The sequence below is a fragment of the Corvus hawaiiensis genome, chromosome 2, assembly GCF_020740725.1.
Source record: "Corvus hawaiiensis isolate bCorHaw1 chromosome 2, bCorHaw1.pri.cur, whole genome shotgun sequence".
NCBI classification, from domain to species: domain Eukaryota; kingdom Metazoa; phylum Chordata; class Aves; order Passeriformes; family Corvidae; genus Corvus; species Corvus hawaiiensis.
Window position 1 is genome coordinate 25,363,819 of NC_063214.1, and position 22,566 is coordinate 25,386,384.

At 44.6% G+C, this 22,566-nt stretch overlaps 1 protein-coding gene across 2 annotated transcripts in view; it reads right to left on the reverse strand.

Moving 5' to 3' along the window:
• Positions 1-716: 716 nt before the first annotated feature.
• Positions 717-22,566, reverse strand: part of PLA1A (phospholipase A1 member A) — a 28,393-nt gene continuing 6,543 nt past the window's right edge. The window contains exons 2-12 of one of the 2 annotated variants that reach the window (XM_048293906.1): positions 16,913-16,989; positions 15,175-15,376; positions 13,694-13,871; positions 12,866-12,974; positions 9,573-9,674; positions 8,660-8,749; positions 7,649-7,816; positions 6,520-6,609; positions 5,955-6,063; positions 2,460-2,624; positions 717-1,178 (exon numbers count right to left, since the gene is read on the reverse strand). In XM_048293906.1, the coding sequence (XP_048149863.1) occupies positions 1,094-1,178; positions 2,460-2,624; positions 5,955-6,063; positions 6,520-6,609; positions 7,649-7,816; positions 8,660-8,749; positions 9,573-9,674; positions 12,866-12,974; positions 13,694-13,871; positions 15,175-15,376; positions 16,913-16,989 (1,375 nt within the window). In that variant the 3' untranslated portion in view covers positions 717-1,093. The remainder of the gene's footprint in view (positions 1,179-2,459; positions 2,625-5,954; positions 6,064-6,519; positions 6,610-7,648; positions 7,817-8,659; positions 8,750-9,572; positions 9,675-12,865; positions 12,975-13,693; positions 13,872-15,174; positions 15,377-16,912; positions 16,990-22,566) is intronic. The other variant, XM_048293907.1, reaches the window with a different exon arrangement.

Consider the following 22,566-nt stretch of genomic DNA (forward strand, 5'->3'; position numbering starts at 1 on the left):
TTTGTTAGCTGTCCTTCCAAACAGTCACAAGACAGGGCCCAAAATCTTGGATGTGAACTGAAAGCAGGAGCTAATCCTGCTGTGACACTGTCTAGTGGAGGAGTGACAGCTCATGGCAAATGACTTGAGACTTCTTCATGGCAAAAACGCCATTAGCATGTCCCTCACTCCTGATCATGGAGTTCCTGTTGCATTTTTCTATAGCTCAGTGAAGTCAGTACAGGGAACCAGAGAAAATAGTCAACAGAAGCTGTGATTTGTATGCAGAAATGATGAAAGACTTGTCACCTCTTTAATTTGCACATGGTGTGGAAAAGGTGTGGGTGTGTTTTTTCTGTGGTCATGCATCTCGCTGTAATCTTTCACCAGTTATTTCCAGACATCAACTACTTTTTTGGGTCTGAAAGGCTGTGCTGAGTTCCTGGAACTAATTTGTGTTAGGTGGCCCTGTTGCTACAATGCTCCGTTCTCCCACTACCTTGTATTCTGGGCAGATGGTCAAAGCAGTGCAAAATTGGATGTGAGAGCACTGTACTGCTCCTGGTGTCAGCTTCACTTCATGTGAGCTTCAGAGAGAATGATGCACAGAAAGCATCTCATAGATGGGACTAGTGAGTTTCCCACTGGAGTCCTGGCTAAGAATGACTCCTTCCTGTGCCAAACTTGGGCCACACTGTTTCCCCTTGCTGAGGAAAAATAATACCTGTCACATTTAATATGAAGATTTCAGGACAGTTTAATATAAAACACTAATGAATTATGCAATACTCCCACTATGAAAAGCGGTATTATCTACTCCTTCTTTCATACAGATTGAACCTTGAGATTAAATGACTTGCCTGTCTCACTTTGAGAGCTGGGTACACAACTTGTGAGACAAAAGTTTCAATCCAGTCTTTTAACTGGAAGGTTTTGCTGTAACCAGTTAACCTTGTATTTGCCAATCTGCCACACACTTCTTTTCCTTGACATCTTGCCCCTAATGCAGGGAGTAAAAAACCCATCCAGTTTTATGGTCAATGTATCATCTGGTAGCAGAGAGCAGCAGTAGGTTTAGAACTCCATTCTGGTTTTGTGTATCCTGAAGGCAGAGCTAGGCACAAGCAGTAGGCAGGTCATAAGAGATGTCTGTTTTGCTGTGGAGGGTGAGGCTCCAGGGCAGACATGACATTGTCCTGCTGTGGGAAGAGCACAGAGAAGTCAGGCTGGGCATTAGCAGATGGAAGTTGCTATCCTAACACAGAAGCAAGTCAGGTGCTGGACCTTGTGCTGATTTGCCAGGGTATAGTGGATGGAGTGCTGTGCCCTGGCTGGGATGGACTGGCTGGAAGGGCGTGTATGGGCTTGTGTCCTTCACCCTTCCCTGACCCCTCCAAGCAGCACCATTGTTGCTCTGGGCGCTCCCAGCATAGTGACAGCAGCACAGTTGTGAGCCTGTGCAACTCTACAGCTTTCTATCTGTATCAAAGCCAAGTTCAGTGCTTCCAGGGGTGCAGGTTAGCACCTCTTTCAGGCAATGTGCCTTGCTGTCCCATTCATAAGTGATAAAAGCACATCAATCCCAACTTTGGAGTGCAAAACATGCTAGTAAGAAATAGTCCTTATACTCAAGGGAATACCTGGTATTTATGTAGGAGTGCCTTTTTTTTTCCCCCTGTCTGGGCCTACTGAATATATTTTTACTGCCTAGAGCTTCAGCCTCCTTACTGTCCACCAAAACAGAATTTGAACCTGCTTTGAAGTATCCAGTAGTTTGCTTCAGCCTTCCGCCAGCATTTCAGAAGCGATGTGGACAGTTTAATGTGTCAGTATAGACCCAGCTGTTTTGTCCTGCCTGCAAGAACTTGGATCTGCAAAACTCCTGGCAAGAATATTGTATTATGGAGAAGACCTTTCTCAGGATGAGAAGGACTTGGCTGCTTTTACTCCAGGAAAGGTAAATATGGCTGAAGGTCTATACCATGTCTGGCCTAGAAAATGCCAAAATGGTTGTCTAGCCTTAGTGCTTTATAAACCTTGCTGTATAAGACACAGAAATATATTACTGGTCTTCTGTTGTCTCATCCTGAAAAATGTTCACCTGTCATGTTTTAGATGGGGGCCCATTGTAGACAGGGGAAGATGGAGAGGGCAAACAAGGATACAGGAATAAATTCTAGTTAGTACAAGCTTTTGCCATGGTTTGTGACTGAAGTATCTTCAAGGTGATGTGAGTTGCAGCTGTATTCCTTCCATGGCACCACACTTTCATCCTGGGGCAAGAATTTCAGAAAACTCCTAGAAAACTACCTTTGCAGCTTTTCTCTTTCACAAATACAAGATGAGTTACATGGGACACAGAGGTGATGGGAAAGACCTCTTTACATGTGTCCCTAAATAGGAAGAAGAATGCATTGCTTCAAGCCACAGGCTGCATCCACATGCTCAGTGTATCCCTGTACAACATTCCTGTGGCTTACCTGCTGTTGAGAGGCAGCGGCGCTACACAGAGCTTGCCAACAATGGATGGCTCATCCTTGCTCCAAAAACGATTCTTGGGGATATACTTCAGGGTCACACTGTTTATCTGGCAGAGGGGAACTTGGTGAGCCAGCAGCTGTTTGCCTGTCTCCTGGTCCTTAGGTCTGCAAGGCGGGATGAGAGATGTGAGGGATGTGTTCCATGAACCTACAGATACAGTCCATGTGCATATCCATGGAAACACTGGAGGAACCTGCACTATTATTGTGAAGCCCTCACATAATAAAATGGAGTGAGAAGACTCATCTGTCAAAACTAGACATTGCATGAGCTGTCTCTCCATGTTTTACCTCTCTGTTCAGGAATATTTCTGTATAAATATCCTTCCTTCCATCACACAATTACAACCACTGTTCTAACTGTTGTGTATCAATTGAAACACTGCTCACCTTGCCACAGATGGTAGATAAGTCAATATCTATGAAATGGTGAATGGCATGGATGGGGACCAGTTGTTCACCATTTCTTCCAGTACCAGGGTTCATCAAAGAAGGCCAAGAGGTGGCAGGCTCAAAAAAATGCACACTGCACCATTCCTTTCAAGCTGTTAAAATCCTTGCTGTGGGATGTTGTGAATGCCAGAAAGTTTACATGGCTCTACAAGTCAGAGGAGGGGGACTGGACAAGTTTGTGGAATACAAAAGCTGGTAAGAATAAAGATCTCATCTTTGGTTCTGAAAGTCCCTGAGATGTAACTAGACACTGGGAAACTCTGTGGGGAAGTATTGCTACATGCTTACCCAGAGATTTTTTATACTCTTCTCTAGTTACTTGCTTTTGATCATGTTGAAGATGGGATGCTTGGATAGAGGGACCTTTGTCTGTCACTATGCTCTTACCCAGGCAATGTGAACTGAGAAATAACAGAGGTTTGGTAATGAGCCAATGACCAGAGCCCAGTCAGCTGTGTGCCACAGATGTGTCCTGCCCAGGCATTTTAAGTCCCTTCTGTGGAGTCCATTCAGTGGGCCTTACACTTGATGTACTTGGCACCTCCTAGAACACGGAGATCATTGATTTCCTTGTGCCCATGAAGAATGACATCTGTGCAGCTGATTTGGCACGATCCCAGAACCACCTGGGTGACTGTCTGATCAGAAACATGCTGGCAGGGAAAGGGGAGAGGTGACAAAAGGGTCAGGAAGAGTCTACAATTCTGCTAACCAAAGTAGCTCTCAGGTACAGGCTGATAGCAGCACTCACAGCAGCCAACACACACCAGCACACCCAGTCCCTCTCTTACACTGCAGCAGTAGTTGCTGGGTTTTGTGTGTCTGTGTCTGGCTTGAAGCTGCTAAAAATAAGAGGCATGACAAAATTGTGGTTATAAAAGTGAATAATGGATAGCAAATGGAAGCCATCTCTCTATGGCATATTGTCCATGGACAGAGGAACACAATACAGTTAACCGTGTTGAAGAGAGCCACTTCTGGGACTGACACTTGGTCCAACCCTGCACAACCTCTGGATGGATGTAGGAGACTTGGCTGGCTTCAGAGGTTTGCTTTCTTGGATATGGAGGATGATGTCATGTGATGTGTAAGCACACAGCAGTGCAGCTGGGAAATATCCTGTGTAACAAACTCCTCACTCATCAGCCCCATGTCAGCTACTGACGCCTGGGGACATGTCTCCTGGAACACTCTGAGCAACATGTGGGGAGGAGTGAGATTGGAATGGGTATTTGGGAGAGGAGATGAGAAGGGCAATGTGGGGCAAGACACAACCATGTGAGTCCCTTGCTGAAGGTTTGAGACTAGCTGAGCACTCCCAAGTAAGTCCTTCAACACTTCTGGGAAACTGCAGGAGGATATACATATCAGATCATCTGAGATAACTCACTGATCGATCAGTATCTGAGCTGTGATGTGAGGATCTATGTTTAGATGCCCATTTGATACTCTGAGCTTGACTGCACTGGAAGCCTGAGCTTTGCCTAGAGCAGGGAAATTTGCCCTTTGTTACCAGTGAGAATTAAAAGGAGTATCTTCAGTTTTATACTCTCAAATCTGTAGGTTTATTGCTGTGAGCAAATTTTTCAGTTTAGCCTTGTGCTTCTAAGAAAGGCATTTAAATGAAACACAGCTGCTGTTCCCCCCGCAGGGCATCTCTGGATAGGTTACCCTGCTCTAACTCCACTGTCTCATTAAAACCGGAGGGTACAGCAAAGCTTCGGGATTGCCTGCCTGGCTCACAACCCCAGGCAGCCTTTCCCTCCAGCGCTCACATGCCTTCTGCTGGACTTGCACCAGACCCTACGTCCGACAACTGCCGCTGGAAGTGGTGCACAGATCCTGGTCTGACCTCGGTATTCCTATTTCTTCCCTTCTGCATCTGTGGAAAAGGCAGGTTTGGCTTCCAAGCCAGGAGGAGTTGAGCAGACTGAGCTCCACCAGGCTGGAGTACAAACCCAAATTGTGGTGCCTGGCTGGAAATCTGTGACAAAGCATCTATGTCACTCTGGAGAGTACCCTAGAGTGTGGCTTCCCCTTCCCCATTTCTCACCCTTACCTCCTGCCCACAATTGAAGCAGCAACACCATCAGCTCTAGGTCACAATATTTTGGCTTAGCAGTAAGGACTGTGTGGGATCCAGCACTGGAAGCCCTCTGATCCCAGGAGAGCTGGCTGGGACTCTTTAGCAGGCAGCTTTCCTGCTTCCTGAGGCAGCCAGCAGCATGTGCTAGCTGCATTGTGGTTCCCAGTCCACAACAATGAGCAAGGAGTAGGAAGAAGTGAGGAAGAGTTCTAGGGAACTTGCTGGGGTGGGGAGATCCCCTTGTGGCAAGAGCTGTGGAAGCTGTGGAGTCTGATCCTTTAATTCAGACACAGTCTGAGTGGTGCTTACAAGAGACATCTTTCTGTCTACACAGGGGATCTTGATCCCTTGCCCTTTGCTTTTCCCTGCAATGGGAGCATGAGAGCATTGATGCATTACTGCAGAAGCAGCAAGCTACTAACACATTTCTGACTATGCTGAGGTGCACTTGTCTCCTCATTGCAACTGCTGTCCTCTTGGGCATCAAGAGAAATGTCTAAGTCACCAAGTCTATCAGTCTGGAGCCTCTGGTGGATGGGGTCTCGTTGTAAGCCACCCCTGTCTGCCAGAGCAGGGCTAATAACTATCTGAGAGTGATTGCAGTTTGGTGGCACCAGGTCCAGGCTATGGTGTGGAAAGGAAAGCAGCACAGCCACACAAAGTATGCAGATCTGGGGGTCCCAGGGTGTTCCTACTGCTTTGTGCACTCAGGGAAGATGTGGACCCAGTTAGGGTTACTGAGTAATGGTAGCACATGCCTGGTTCTTCAGGGCCTTTAAGGAAAATGTGGAGAGACTCAAGAAACAAGGCTGTGGTTCATCACTCAGGGAAATACACTGTTGTTTTGCCTTTCCTGGTTTAGGACGAACAGGCCAGAAGCACGCACTGTCACTCACATGGTGATCTTTGCTGTGTCCTTGGTGCTGTTGCTGCTGAAACTGATCTCAATGCTGGTGACTCTGTTTCTTTTCTTCTGCAAGTGGAACTCAACCAGGCTGTGGTGGACTGAGCAAGAGGCAAAGAATGCGGGAGTGAGGACAGGTACTATCTGTAGGACTTACCCATGCCAAAAGAGGGGCTCTAGCACTCATTCCCTGGCCCCACAAGCAGAAAAGATTAGACAGACATAAGAAAGAATCAAGTCTCTGTGCTATGTGAGGCACAGGGGGCATGTCTGTATCGTCCAGTGTGAACAGACAGGCATTTTCAATCCCCTTTTCTTCAGTCCTGAAACCATGTGGTTGTGTCACTTCAGGGCTGTGCTCACACTAATAAAGCTGTTGGAAAGGGCTTTGTGGAGGAGATGCGCAGGCTTATTGCTCTTCAGCGGTGTGTCTCAGACCCTGTGGCCCACAGCAGCTGATTCTGATAGGATAGCATGCTGTAACTACCTAGGCTCCTTGGAGGATGTGCCTCATTGGCCAAAACCCTTCTGGCTCATTTTTCTTTCATGCTACTTACCACAGAATGGGGCTGAAGGACTTGTCATTAAAAAAACTTTCACTTCCTGGGGCAGCCTGCTCATGTTCACACCTGCCTGCTCCAGCAGGCCTGTGGGAGGAAATAAAGTCAGTGCAGGGAAAGCCATGAATGACAGAATGGAAATATAATCAGTCACCTCCTTTCAGCCTGCCTGACTCCCCTGTCTCAGAGAACAGATCCCGTTTTTATACCAGTGTAAATCAGAGCAAGTACAAGTTTGTGGTGGCTGTTTGACAGGTTAACATTCCCTCAGAAAACCTACTCTGGCTCCCCCAGGTAGTCATCACCAGAGAACCTCTTGGTGGCTTTTTTTCCATTCCTCTGATAACAAACTGTGCTATCAGTTGCATCTGTGTAAAATGAGCAAGACTAAAGACTACCAAGTCAGGAAACTTAGTGTAGATGTAAATGACAGTGCAAACACAAGGGAAATTGAATTCCTTGGTCAAATGAGGAAACCACCGTAATTCGGGGCCTGCATCATTGACTAGCTGGCAAAATGGCTTGGGGAGATGGGCAAGGAGTGGCTGATCTGAGAGAACCTATACCAAAAAAGGCCTCTCTTTATGTTCCTCTGGTACCATACTGCAAATAGCAGCAGAGGACACTTCCTTTCCTCGTGCCACAGCCCAATTTCAGAAGCCTAAAAGAGGCATCTATTACCTTCTCCCAGTCCAGAGAGTTCATCTTTGGGGTGACCATGGCAGAAATTTATGAAAAGGAGGTGACTCAGCAACAGAGTTGTGTAGAAGAATGAGACTTCAGGCTTGAACTAAAATTTCCAGCTGCTTCTCTGAACAAGACATTTTTTTAAGCAATTGCCCACTGATTCTGGCAGGTGATTCTGGAAACTCTCTTTCAACACATATCTGGGTCCTAGGAAATGTTTAAAGATCAGAAATGTTCAAGGTTTTGGTGTTCTACCTAGGGCAATATATGAGCTTTTATATGTGTATATATAGAAGCCTGAAAACGAAACAGCTTCTCACTCTTCCCAAAGAGATCCAAAGCAAATCCTGCACAGAAAAATCTAGACTGCATCCTGTGCTCTGCACTGACACCATCATATTGTCATCTGCTCCGGGAAGGTCTCATGTTGGTACTGTACCTATTCTGGGACAGGAGTACAAGAAGGGTTCTGCACAGTCCAGGCAATGACCATTTAGAAAATCTTGATGACTGGCACAGGGGAACCCCATGATGGGACAGGGATGGTTCAAGGCACTGATGTAGAGATGTACTGCCCGCATGTGATCACAGATCAGGAAGTTATAGCCTGCAAGGAGAAAATCAACCAGAGAAAAGCAGCCATGAGCCTTCCTCTTGGCTGCAGTTTTTTTGCACATTCCCAAGGAACTGGGAGTCAAGGAACACTCTTACTGCAGTGATCACCTTCCCATTAATAACATTTTGCAGGACATTTCTGTGACGGCAAGCTCAGATCCCACTGCAGAAAAAGTTCTGCAGAAAGTTAAAAGTGTACCTATCTCTCAGACTGAGTCCCATAGAAGAGGGGGACCACAGAGCTGTCATGTTTCTGTCAGTGTCCCATCAGTCAGGCCCCAAGCTCTCTGTAAGGGGGTGCAGCAGCTTTGACTCCCACCTGTACTGGAGCCCCAGCTATGGGAAATGAGATACCATAGGTATCCCAGGTAAGCTGAGCCTCAATGCAGCTGACTCATACAGAGCACATTTGAGTGTTAGTGAGTCCACACTGTTTACTGTGGAAAGTCCTCTTCTCTAGAAGAAAAGGACAGTAAGTGTACAAACTGCCTCTCTAAGTAGACACAACTTGCAGCAGGAAAACCAAAAGCAGCTTTCATTAGTGATACCTAAGAGTCTTTTTAGCAAAAGTGTCATCTCTACTGATGCTAGGGTTTTGTGTCATAGGGAAGCATCACCAAAATCACATCTCTTGACAGTGGTGCTGCCAAGACACTTGATCTGTATGTGATTTTAATGTCACCTGCTTCCTGTACTGCTGAGAAGAGAGGTGGGCTGTGAATACATGTTCGTCTTGCTTTGCTGTCTGCCCTGGCTGTAGCAGGAGCTGCTTGCCATTTTCACAGTCTGCTAAATGGCCTTGAAAGCTCTTCACTTGGCCAGAGAGTGTTCTTACCTGCAGAGATGAATCGGGGGCATCCTGGCTGATCTTTGCCTCCATTGACAAAATAATCGATGTGGCCTACAGGAATCCGGATCCCGAAATCTGAAAGGAGGTGAATTGCCACTTCATTTTCAGACTTGGCTCTTCTGTAGGCTTTACCCTACATGTTTATGACAGGTCCCAATAATATGTTGAACATTGGTAGTACTGGAGCCAGCCCCAGTGCTGGAGACATCAAGGCCAGATTTCCTGCTTCTACATGCCTATACTGTGCAGGTTTCATGCATAGAGCAGAAAATGCTCCAGGCCCTGCCATCAAAATTACTGGAAACTCTGTCTTGACCACCACCTCAGCGAGTCTAGTTTTTGATTCTATGTAAAGGAGAACTAAGATCACCACAGTCTTAATGTGGGATTGTGAAGCATAATTGAGAGTTGTGTTGGTAGAGGTTTTTGTGGTCTCCAGGCAAAAGGTGTGACTCAAAGGCACCACATTATTCTTTAGCACATGCTCTTCCTGTGTAGATCCTCAGTGCTTTGGAGAAGTTACTCAATTTTTGCACCAGCTCTTGGTTTGACTCTGTTATTTTCCGACAGCACTCTCGGTGGCACCTTTCTTACATCAGGTGGGAAAAAACAAAGTGAGACTAGACCTATAAATTACTTTCATTCAGTAAAAGTCCTGCTGAGCTGGTTCTGCATAAACTCAATCTGCTGTATCAATCTCCACCTGTCTGTCTGTTGTTTGAAGTGCTCTGGGGCATGAATTCATCATCAAACCCTTCCTTAACAAGAAACTTCCTCAGAGTGAACCTGAACTCACAGTAGTCTGATAAAAAAGGGACAATGACCTACAGACTCCTCAGCAAATAATGATGTCAGAAGGACCAGAAGCCCAGGCTGAGGAAGAGGGAAGGCAGCTTACTGTCAGCATCGGTATGAATGGCTTCTACGAACAGGGCATCCCCAGGATCCAGGCGTTCCTCAGGACTGGCTCTGGTGTACTTAGGGCCTGCAGGATCCAGGGCTGTAACAAAATCAAACACCTCAACAACAAGTACTCTTCAGCCCCTCTCCTTCTTATTTCTGGACCAGTTATTTTATCTAAATCTTTAAAAATCTTGCTAGGCAGAAATAATAAATTATTCCCAGGTCTCAGCGATTACGCTCCGGAATAGTTTCTGCCAGCACCAGCTTCCACTACAGATTCCTTGCACTGTCCTCCACTGTTGCACACCCTTTTAGCAATGTTTTAACTCTAGGCTGTAAAGCCATGGCTGAGCTTTAAATAGCTCTGACAGAGTGGGTGCATAGTGTCTCTTGGAGTTTTGATGAAAGAGAATCAAACTTTTAATGCCTTCCCAAATTGTACTGTCATGTGTATTGGCACTACAGTCTGAGAAATATCACGAGATCAGCAGTTAGGTGGTGAATTCAGCACCCCAGGCATTAACCAACTGAGGAATTACAAAAGTTTCATACTATCTAACAATTTTAAAACAAAGAGGCTTCTGAGCCCTCTCCCCACAAATAAAATTGAGTCTCTAGCAATCATCTACATTTTTGCCTAAAATTTGCTCCTAGAGCAACTTCTGGGGACTGAAAGGAACACAGAAAAGTATCCTTGGCATTACCAAGGAGCAGATTAAAGGTAATTTTTTTCTGAGGTTTATCCTATTTCCATTTTGTAGAAAAGTAACCTCACAAGACTTTTTTTTCACTCTGCAGACAACAATAGTTTAGGAAACAGGTCTGCTCCACATGCCACTTAGCCTCGGAGCTGGCTGGTTTCACTGCTTTGGACTCAGTCCTATTAATTCTCTATGGAGAAGGCAGTATCAACTATGTACAAATGGGCATGTCTGCAATTGTGAGGGGAGAGAGAAGGGGAAAAGGAAAAGAAGGGAAAAAACCTACTTTCCGGTTCTTTCTGTAAATAAAAGCTAAGAATGAGACTTTAATGTTCTTTAATCTTGATATGCACAAAAAGCTCAGAGGTTCCTCACCCACTTCTACAGACCACGTTGTAGTAAAAGGCTTCTAAAGATACTGAAAATCATTCTTTGGTGTGGCATGAAGTTCATGCTGAGGAGACAGAAACCTAATATGAACAGCAGTCAATTCTAGCACAGCTCCAATGCAAGCAGCTTTGTATCCTCTCTCCTCTATCCCTTCCTTCTCCAGGCACAAGCTGCATAAACTCCATTAAGATGTACATCTTTGGCAGCTAAGGAAACAATTTACTGGAGCTCTACATGCAAATTACTTCCTTCAAGGTTTTTAATTTCCTCTGCAAGTACTGAAACAAAGTGTTCTTTTCTGAGTTTGGTAAGTGCTGTTCATTCCAGTTTCTTTCCTGCACAAGGAGATATCCAGTGGAACAGGCATGGATTAAAGAAAGTCACTTTGTTAAAGTCAAGTCTGTGCTCTGATCCTAAGACTCCCTCTGGTTTTGCTCCACACAGCCCTTCTTAGCTGACTGAAAACACCTCTGCAGATTGTGGCTCTGGGATCACATTCCTGTGTGAGTGTACACATGTGTGTGAGGAGGCAGAAGATGAGATCAGACATACCTTGGGTCTAATCCAACCTGTCTAGGCTCCTAAATCTGAACTGGAATCTGCAATACCCAATGTGCCTATCAAATCTTAGGATAAACAGGAATGTGGAAAAGGGGTTGTATTCTAGCAGAGTTACAAATGGAATAAATAAATCTACAGAGCTTCTATTACATGTGGACAACACAAAGGGGAAGAGTCTTTAACTCTGAAGCTAATTACCATGGTTTCATGGAAATGTCTGCTTCTGCTCATCTGAAGACATCACCGATCATAAAATTCTGGTGCAGGACAGTCGCTACTCCAATTTTCTCCTAATGTAAACTTTGATTCACAGCTTTAAAAAGGGCCCAGCAAGAAATTCAGTTTCTGTTAAGAAATGCCTGTATTTCATGCAGCATGGGAAGCTATGACATGTGAAGACTGAACCAACATTTCTCTGCACTGCCCTGCCGAGTGTGCAGTGAGAGCCTTCCTGAGGATACCTCTGTGAAACAGACCAACATGGGCTGAGGCAGACTGGGATGTGAGGCCACACTACTGGAGACTTTATGTCTGTTCCTTCTTAGTGGCATTCCCCTCCTATTAAAATGAATCTCTATCATTGGAGATTCTCAGAATTTAGTAAAACCCTTGACAATCTGATATAACTTGCAATGCAGCCCTGCTTTGAGGAGGGGTGATGGTGGTGGTGGTGGTGTGTGGACTAGGGACCTTGCAAAGTCCCTCCTTACCTAAATGATTCTGTGACTTTATTCATGCTCCACATGTAAGGGCTGATGAGGTCCTGAGTGCACCAAAAGCTCTAAGTGACAGGATCAGCCTATAACCATCTTGCTCTGTATTTCCCTCAGTGGAACCTCTTCCTCACACCCAGGAGTCTGGCTGTGTTTAAGGTCAGCTCTGATTTGGTACAGTTAGACCAGCCTACTGTGAAAACAGCCAGCTTGTGGGGGACAACAGCAAGAAGCCTCATCTGGGTCCTCCCAACGCTGGCTCAGGCTCTTGCTTTTGTTCCTTGCCTGAGCTGTGTGGTAGGGATGCCATGCCCTGCCCTGTGTCTTGTTGGTCCTGCCTTTATCTTGCTGACTTGACTTCCCAGCTTGATCTTGGGCTTGCCTTGTCACTACGAACTTGCCTGGTGATCACTGGACTGTGGTTGAGCCTGGTTCCTGTCACTGGACCTGCTCTGCTCTTCTTGCCCAGACACAGTAGGACCATATTCCTTGTCAGTGAGGCCACTGCCCACCTTGCTGTCCCCTTGGCTCTCAGCTCATGTTTTCCTGCAGAGCAACTCACTCCTGCTGCTCCCCCCACAATTGTATTGTGGACTTTAATTCTAAGAACCACATGTACATGCTATAATTTGGAAGCAAAGCTTGTGGGTGTTGTGGGTTTTCACTAGTCATGAGGGCTCGTACTTTTCTAAGCTGGCACCAATTTGAAGAGTGTAGCAGAGGTGGAAGGACCTTTTTGAAAATACTTGTGCTCTTTTGGAAGCGTGGAGGGGACTGATGGCTGGAAAGGCGCTGTCAGAATCTAAGCTTGGATCTAATGAGCCCTTACGAAATTAAAAGACCACTCTGAATGACTCCCCTTTCTTGCTCTTTCATTCTCTCTTGAAGAACAGGTGAGGACCCCAGACTCAGTTTGGTGATACCTGTTATCCGTCCCAGGTGACCACCATGGAAGTGCCCCACCAGGCCCCCAACATGTGCTCCAAGGCTTACTCCAATGATGTGGATAGATGTCCCTGAGACTCCCAGGGCCTGCAGGGTGACAAAAATACAAATTTATGTCTCTGTAGCAGAAAGGTAAAATACCCTGTCCCAGCCCACACAGCAGCTCTGTAACTCTCCTGATGTAGCATTGCTTTTGAGGTGTACAGTGGAAAACCAGATAGTTAAGGAAATGATGGGTATTGCCCTTTCTGTTTTTTAGAGCCTTTCTTTAGGTCCACAGATGCAAATCCAGCCCTAAACAGGTCAGTCAGCAATGCAAACGTTTTGTGGAGAGTTTACATGTAGCTGGTTAACACAAAGATTCATTACCCTGATTGCAGAAGTCTTGTTCAGCTGTGCTTTGCACGAACAGAGTGGGACACATCTGGGTTTTTCCACATACTGGGAAGTATATCTGAAGCCCAGAGCAAATATAATCCAGCCTCAGATCTCACTCCCTCCAGCTTCCTGGACAAAATTTCTGAGCAGAAGAAGACTGTCCAGTGAATATGGATCTGAGAAAACCCAAGGCAGGTTTTAGGTTTGTCCTGAGCTGGAGAGGCAGCTGACAACTGGGGTTTTTTTTCCAGAAAATGTCAAAACTCAAAAAGAAGAAGAAAAATGGTGGCATGCTCAAGCCTGGACCAAAAGAGGGGAAAAAAGAAAAATCTGGAATAAAAAAATCCAGTTGTCCAACATCTGAATACAGCAGGTTGGGAGCAGTTCCCTGCTCATGCTCCCTGCACTGGAAACGCACAGTAGCTTACCAGGAGCTTGCTGATGAACTGTGAGATGACCAGGGCCAGCTGTGTGACATTTTCCACTGCTGAGGCATAGGCTCCTGTAGACCCATAAACCCAGTCTACTGCAATCACATTCACCTGGCTGGTGTGCAGTATGGCTTGGACAAGCCCTTCAATCCAGGAAGGTTTGGTACCCAAAGCCCTGTGGAGCCACCAGAGACAAGGATGTTAGGTGTTCCCCAAGCAGGGCATGTGCCAGTGTGTAGTTCACTGGTGCTGGAGCTTCACATGTCTCAGAGGAAGCTGCCAGACAGTTGCTGAAAAGTTATTTTTGGTGCCAGACACCCACACCTGGAAATTTTTTTTGTGGTGGTGTAATAACACTTTCCAGAATGCACTGGTTCAGGAGGGAACCAGCTATTTAATGAATGAGATAACATTTGCAGAGCTCAGGCTGAGATCTCAGTCTCACTGTGGTGTGTCATTTAGCCACCACAGAGCCCACCCGGAGTAAGTGAGCTGACTGGGAACACCTGGATCCTTCTCTGCTGCCAACTGGAAGGAAGTCCTTGGCCAGATCACCTGGTCTTTCATGGCTACATTTCCTCATCTCTAGACAACTAAAAAAAGATAATCTATACCCAAGAATTCCAGAAAAACTGAGGAGGCTCTGTTCTACCCAGTTTTCCTAATGCCATCTGGTGAAGAGTGTGCTATCTCACTTGAAGGCAACAGCAGGCTTTCTGAGAAGACCCTGCAACAGCTGCTGTGGTTTCATCCTGGTCTTCTATGCACTTTCTATTCAGGCTTTTGCACTTCAAAACAAATAATGTTATATGGTCACACCTGACTGAAAAATGGCACAGAAGCGTGCAGAATGATAGCAGTTAAAAAAAAACCAACCCAGCTCCAATCCCTACATTTTCAAGAATAGAAGGATAATCTGTCTGCTGGGGATTCCAAATGGCTCATCAATCCAGGCTATTGGGCATGAAATCCCAGAAAACAATTTAAAGGGACAAGAATCTTAAAGAGAATACTTCTTAACTAAAAATGTTGAAAAAAAGGAAAGAAATGGAAAGATGTGAAGGAAGAGGGAGAGAGAGAGAGAGATTAGTAACAGTGAAAGAGAGGGAAGGAAGGAAGAAAAAAAGAAAAAAGATGTAGTCTAATTTCTAACTTTTTTTAGGCTCCAGAAAGTGTGAAGCAGACACACAAAAAGGCAACTGGTCACAAACTAAAGTACTTCAAGTTGTGCTGTAATGAGGGGTGTCAGCAGCATTTTCCACCAACAGTCTCCCGGAAAATTCCCGGATCCAGTTTGAGGCTGAACATCCCAATCTCTGCTCTTAGCAGTTGTTTTTCATGCAGCCACTCTGCCGGGGAGATAAGAAGGTCATACAAGCAGGAGAGTTCCATGACAGCCCACCCAGTGCTTGGGAATGCCCCAGCAGTGTTTAATTTACCAGTGAAAACGTAAGTCACAGTGCTCTTCTTTCTCTCACCTGAAGCCATGGATTATGATTTTGGTTTCCAGGCTGCTGTTGAAGCTGCAGTTCTTGATGCCATCATCAGCTGAAATCAGCTCTCCACAGGTGGGGCTTGAGGAGGTGAACAGAAGAAACTGGACCTTAAGTTTGCTGCCCCGTAGGAAATTGGCCGTCTGGAAATCAGTGCAGTGATGCCCCAAGAGTTTGTCCATATTCCCTGCACAGGAGGGAGGGAGTGGCACATTTAGTCTGTGTCTGTGCAATGGGGAAAAAAACGCCCTCATTCTAATTCATTAGGAAAACAAAGGTAGCAATTTTGCTTCTATTGATAAAGAATAAAAGTATAGAGCATAAATTAAAATGAGACTATTCTGGAAACTTTACCTGACTGATAAAGTTGTTTCTGTCCTTTGATGTAATTCCAGCACTGGCTGGGAAAATAACCATGGATGTCATACTAGCTTTGACTTCTGTGAGTTGTTTTAGCATGAGGTAAATAATACTTTGCTGGTTTCTTTTAGCAAATTGGCCACATACACCACCTACTAAGTACATTTATGAGATTGTTGTTAGATCTTTTAAAAAATGGTTGCTGACAGGTAGTCACCACTGAATGGGGATATTTCTATTCAAATTCTGGTAGGCTTAGTAGAAGGTACAAGTCTAACTGACAATTACATCAAAAGTCCGGAAATAAATATGAGAATGCTGATGAAAAAATATGTCAATGATAATTTCACAATTGATTCATTTACTGCATGAAAATGCTTTATGAGAAGGAAAAGGCAGCTACTGGAAGGAACTTTGACCTAGAAAAAAACCCCATCTGACCTGTAGCTAGTAAAATCAGAGCGAATTTAGGCTAGAAAGCAAGCACAAATTTCAGCAGTATGTGTCACTAGCAGTGTTACTTTAAGAGTGGCATCCTGCTGCAATGACAATACATGCACCTTCCCTTTCTGGACTGGAGGAAGTGAAACAGCCTTGAATCTGCACAAATTAATAAAACAATTATTAATTTATTTATTTTTAAATCGAACAACCAGCTTCCCAATTTCCCTCAGAAGACCCTTTACATCAATTAGACAAAACATGTCCTATGGGACAGCACATTCAATATTCAGATTCCCTTGGAGAATACGAAAATCCCTTACTGTTGTTTATTTTGGTTTTCCTGTGTACTGACAAGGAAGAAAGAGATATTTTTAGAGATCAGGAGCCAGTCTAAGTAGCAAAAGCAGGTCCAGTGCCAGCACAGCGAATGTCAGAAATGGCATAAGATGTGGGGGATCATCAGTAAAGGCAAGGCAGGATGTGCACTGCAGTGAAGCTGCAGGTGATATGAGACTGCAGATGTGATCACTAAGGCAGTCTCGTTGACAATACAGTTAAAGAAAGAAATGGAACTGTGGCATTTCTTTATTTTCTCTCAGCTACCACAGAGTACACCTGCCGAGCTTTAGAAGCAGGAGATGCCACTGCCAGAGGCCGAGTGGTCCCTTTTCTGCATCCTTACACTTCAGGGTGAAGCTGGATCATTCTTGTAAATCAGGTTAATGGAATTAAATCACTGAGAGTGATTGAATCAAAGCATAGGAGAAGACAGGACCATTCTTGCACAACTTTTTCTTCTCGGCACGTAACAAGATTATCCCAAGGACCTCTTGACATACAGCTTGTTTAGGGAGAATTGAATTCAGATCCTTCTGTGTAAAGCCTTCAATTCCTTGCTAGGCACTCATGTTTTTCTTACCTGTTTGTGCTGAGCTGGGCAGCGTGAGGACAGCAAGAATAATGAGCAGTTTTCTCTTCGGATCCTCAAACATCTTCCTTTTCATCCAGTACATGTATAAGGATTGGGAATAGGATACAGGGGGAAAACAGCTGTGGTTAATTATCAGCTTGACTTTGTAATGATCAACCAGCCTGTGCACTTTTGGGAAAATGACCGAATTTGGATTTTGAGCAGTTACCTCTGCTCTTATTTAACCATTAGTCAAAATCTGAAGCAGAGGCTTCACTGACTTTTTGGTTGACTAAAGGAGATGTTGACCTTCCTTTCCTCCCTACCTCACTTTCCTCAAGGGAAACTTCTCAATTCAGAAATCAGCTAGTGAAACCAGTCCCAGCAAGCGATAGAGTTACAGTGCTTTATCCTTGCTACCTAGACCTTTCTGCCAAATTCTGACTAGGGATGCTGGTTTATCACAAGGCTTCACAGTAAGTCCATGCCAGGAAGATTCATATCAGCCTTGCATCAAATTTTCCTACTGCATTGCTGTCTTTCCTGTATTTCTACTTTTGGTCAGATACCTGTAACAGCCTAAAGAAGGCAAAACAGTGGATTATATCTGAAAAGTGAAGGGAAAGGCAGGCTAAAATGTAACTGGTGGTCATTTCACCATAACATGCCCAGATTACATTATTTAGAGTGGGGGCACCCTTCAGTAATGCGCCAGCATCATAAGCATGCAAATACTTTAAAAATACCTTTGAATAAAAAAATTTACCACTTTGATGTATACAGATGGAGAAGCGTAAGTGCACACCCAAATGTCTAACACAACATTCATGATGTGGTGGTTCCATATCCCTGGCTGAGATGGACTTTCAGGTAATGACACACCTGTGTCCTGTGTGTTGGTCCATCGTGCTGAACAAGGCAGCTTTGCTCTTGACTGTGCTGAATGGCAGGAATGGTAACAAGCTAAGTAAAGTTCCCTGTCCAGCCACAAATCTACAGTGGCTTAGTTGAACATTAAAATGAAGAAATTTCATCAGTCTGATCAGGAAGATGACCAAAGACATTTCAAAAAGCATCAGACATTACTTTTCTTTATAACTACTGGTGATAACAGTAATTTCCTTACCCCAGTTTGTTCCACCTGAAGGCTTTGGGACTGTTTTAGGCAGAAGACCATTTTATTTCCAAGTTTACTGACATAAATTTCTCCAGTTTTCACTGAAAGTTAGGGAGCATCAGCTGCCTGGCCTGGAGGACTATTGAAGCCCCATCCCAACAACATCCTCCCAGAGATACATACACAGATACATTCTGACCCTGAAATACTTGCCTCTGGGATCAAGCTGGCTTATTGTCAGAGGAGCAGGTCCTTAGTGTCTCATAAATATGTCATTGAGTTTGTCAGCCCAAACAATTTTCCAGGATTGAAAGCTGCAATACAAATAGCCAGCTCCTGGCTTCCACCCCAGTCTTCATCTTTCCATCCCCAGCGCTAGATTCATGCTTATTCTCAGATTGTAAAATAAAGCCTGTGCACTCCAATGGGCCCATTCCTTCTTTGCCAAGTCCTATGGGAATTTTGAAATGCCATGTAATACAAAGCAGGCACCAGTATTACAGCTCTAGAGTTAAACAAAACTTTGGCCAAGATGTGCAGATCTGTTTTCATTTTGTGTATTTGCAGACCTGTTAAACAAGATCCTGGCGTTTAACAATTCTGCAAATGCACAAAACTGGTGTTTTCTAAAAAAGAAATTTCTTAACAAAATTGAAAATTTTGTTTCCTGTAGTTGTTTTTTTTTCTTGTAATCTCATATTTAGTAATTACAGGATGTTTTTTATTATAGCAGCACACTGTGGCAATTTCTTACACAAGCAGCAAAAGCCGCTCAGTTACTCTGTGCTTAAAATGCTCTTACTAGTAAACCTATTTTGGTGTGAAGAGTTTTCTTTTTATTACTTGTGAACTTAATTACTGAGTAATTATATATTATTAAGTTTTTTAAGTAATTATACATATATTAAGTTTCTGAACTATATATTAGTTCAGAAACTTAATTCCACTTGTTTTACTTCCCAATGGGAGTGATTATAATGGCAGTGGGAGCACTGTTGCAAAGACTTTCAAACCACTTTAGATTTCTTTCAATAGTCCCTTACAGTGCACAATCATGAAGCACAGTGTGATTTGCTTGAGAACGTCAGGGATAAGGAAAGCAAACAAACTTGATTTTATGCACAGATCTTTTTAATTAAAAAAAATTTTTTAAACGTGCTTTCTGCATGTTCTAGCAAATGCTGAAAGTGCCAAACTCAGCCGAAAATGTTGAGTCCCCACCCACAAAGCAATAGCTGGCAGAGGCATATAAGCACTGCAAATACCCAGTGGTCAAGTGGATATCTGATCACAAGAAAATTCACGTAGACTGGAAAACTAATTTTTGATACTGGAAACAATGCAGTTGGGGTACCAGCACCAGACCTTGGGGGAAGCCAAGTGTGAGCTAAGGAAATGATGACTATTTAAAATCTCTCCCTGTGGCCTTTGCACTCGAAAAAGGGCATGAAAATACACCCAGAGCTTAGCTCGCTGTTAAGTCCCGTGTGAGGAATGAGACAACTCTTGGTTCTTAATTAAAATAATTAAGAACAATGTATTAAAAGAACAATCAGCAAAAAAAATTGCAAGTACAAAAGAATTATAAAGCCAAAAAATCCCCGGGTCTGCAGTGATTAGAGATCTCGTTGGCTGAACCGGCTCAAAAGTCCCAAGGCAGAGACCTTACAACGCTGGGGTGACTTCAGCTAGCCCAAAGTCAGAATGGTTAAATTGCCTTTTGAAAGACGTAGAGGCCTGTGCTCCCAGCATCAGGCTTCACCAGCAACTCATGTGAGGTGAAAATGGCCCCTCCAATCTGGTGTCCAGCACTTTTATAGAGTCTAGGTCCCACCCATGACCGCCCACTGTCCAGCCTCCATGGTCCTGGATGATTGGTGGTGTCTTGAGGTGAGGTAATCTCAGTCTGCCAATGGCTCGCTGTTGTCTCGGTGAAAAAGTCCTTATTAAAATTCCAGGTTGCCACGGTGCTGAGTTGCAGGCCAACGGCCAGGTTCCAAAAATATCTCTCTGTCAGTTAGAAGGTCTCCTTTTTGGCAAAGCTCAAAACTCACTTAAAACTTACAAAGGTTAAGAACACTTGGTAAAAGGTCTAAAACTGGGCTATAAGTATTTCAGAGAACTCTTAAGAACAGGGTAATTAACTTGGACACATACAGGAATTAAGACATTGTGGGTTTTTACCCTTTTTAGGGACTAAAGAGGGGAACAAACTTGTGGAACTTTATTAACAAGGGATTTTTAACAAGGAATTATGTAAAACACTCTTTAATCAACTAATCAGGAGAATAACTTTGGAACTTAATAACTCTCAACTGGGTTGATGATTTGAATAAACAATAATTAAACAATTAACAATTAAAAGTTGAAACACTTAATATGCAAAGGCCAACACTCCATTTCATATATGACATCGTGGATCACCTCTACTGCTGGAATACTTGGTCTCACAGCTCCTGTATTTTCTGTCATTTGCCTGTGGAGTAGAAACCATGGCTCTGTGTTAAGCGTGTAGACTCCTGTGTATTGTTCCCAGGACTGACAGAGGAACTGGGATTAGTTCTCATCTCAACAAAATACAATTTGAACTCCCAGCTTTCAGAAGAGTGTCCCAACAATGGCAGAGCGGGAAGTAAACATCGAAGATTGTCTTGGCAACTGAGGAAGACAAAACATGGGCAAGTCTGCCTGGGTACTCTATCAGGGAAGGAGGAAAACCAGTCATCTGAGCCTTTCGTGAGTACTTAACTTATACAGGCACCTGGTATGCCTGTATAAGTATGCATAAGAAGGGAGAATGCATCCTTACCATGTATTAGCAAGTAGAGGAGCCTAGGAGAGGGCACCAGCCTCCATGTTCAAGTTTCTCTCTCACTTTCTCTGCCCTGTGAAGCCCTAATCATCTTCTACAACATGGAGCAGCTCAGTAGGAAGAATATAGGCCTGCCTTAAGTGCATGTGGGCGACCTCCTGTGGTTCCTTCCACCCTAAAATAACCTGTTTCAAAGTGAAACTGTCTGGTTGAGATTCCTCTCTCCTAACCCTGAAGATTTCATGACCTACAGGGAAGTTGTAGTGTGCAAGCATCCTCCCAGCAACAAGATTCAATCCAAAGTCTCTGACATCTTGGGAGGACATTTTACCTAACAAGAGGACTAGTCAGCAGCAGAGAATATGTGCTGCTGCCTGAGAATGCTGCAGGAAGATGGCTATGTTACATTTCTGGCATAAACACTGGGACTTGGAGCCTTTACAGGGTAGGGAGCTCCCTTTGACACTCATTAGACATTGAAAACAGAGGGGAAAAGGTAACTGAGGGACAGAAAGGCTCCATGTGGGTTTCTCTCGCTGAGCAAAAGGAATTTATGGGACAGGCCTGACTTCATTTGTGAGTTACATGTCATGACATTGCAACACAGCTATGGGAAAAGGATCAGTGTTACTCTGTTTCTGTAACAACTGAATGAGACAGAATTGCTCAGCCCAAGATGCAGTGTCACTCCAGCTCATGCTGCAGCCTTCAGCGATGAGTTAAAGGAGCTTACAGTAATTCCTAGAAGGAGAGGGAAAAACAGTTCCTCAGAGTTGGAATATCTTCAGTATTTATTCTGAGAGGACCTCTGGTTAGAGATATCCATGGTTGCCAATTTTTTTTTCTGATTCTATTGTGTGAAGAGTAAAGCTGAGGTTGCTCAAAGGGGTGGTGAATAGCCCAACACAGCTGCTCATGAGTGTGGCGGCCAAGTGCAGTGGGAGAGATCCAACTTGGAGAGAAACCTCTGGTGAGAGCCTCCCTCACAGCACTGCGCTGTGCTGGTGTTCCCCAGGACAGGCAGCCAAGCTGCTGGGGCTGAGCATGCTTTGAGGCTGTAAGGTCTGCAGCTGGACCCTTCTCAGCCAGGGTAATGCATTGAGTGGGATGCAGGTGAAGGAGGCTGAAGCATCCACTCACAGCGACTCACTGCCGTGAGAGGAAAGCTGACTCCCAGCTGCCACTGGAGTATTTGTCAGAGCAGAGATTTTTCAATAGCTGCTGAGTATTTATGTTTTCCAAACTGTTGTGGCATTTTCCCTTTCTTCCTCAAAAACACTCAGTAGTGTCAAGAGGCCAGACATCCATGAAACAGAATCTAAGTGTGTTTTAGTTCTGTGAATGGGCTGCTGAGCAGTTGGTGTCAAAGAAAACTCCCAGAAGCCAGCGTTGGTTTCTGTTCCATTTTTTTTCCTTCACTCAGCCCCCAGAGACCAACCTCACCTTGGGTGGAACAGGAGAGCGTGGCCAGGCTTAGCCTCGAGCCCATCCCTCAAAAGGTGATATTACCAGGTGTCCCTCAAAGAGAACAATGGGCATTTTTGGAAGCACGAATATCAAACACCAGGCTCCAGGGAATACTAGGAGTGGAAGGTGTCCCTGCCCATGGCAGAGGGGTTGGAACTGACCCAAACTATTCTGTGGTCGTTTCCTGAGGTGGCGAGCTGCGTGCCGCCTGCCGAAGTTCGTTCTTCCCCTAATCTGCGGGCTCCCACTCCACACGAAATTGATTTA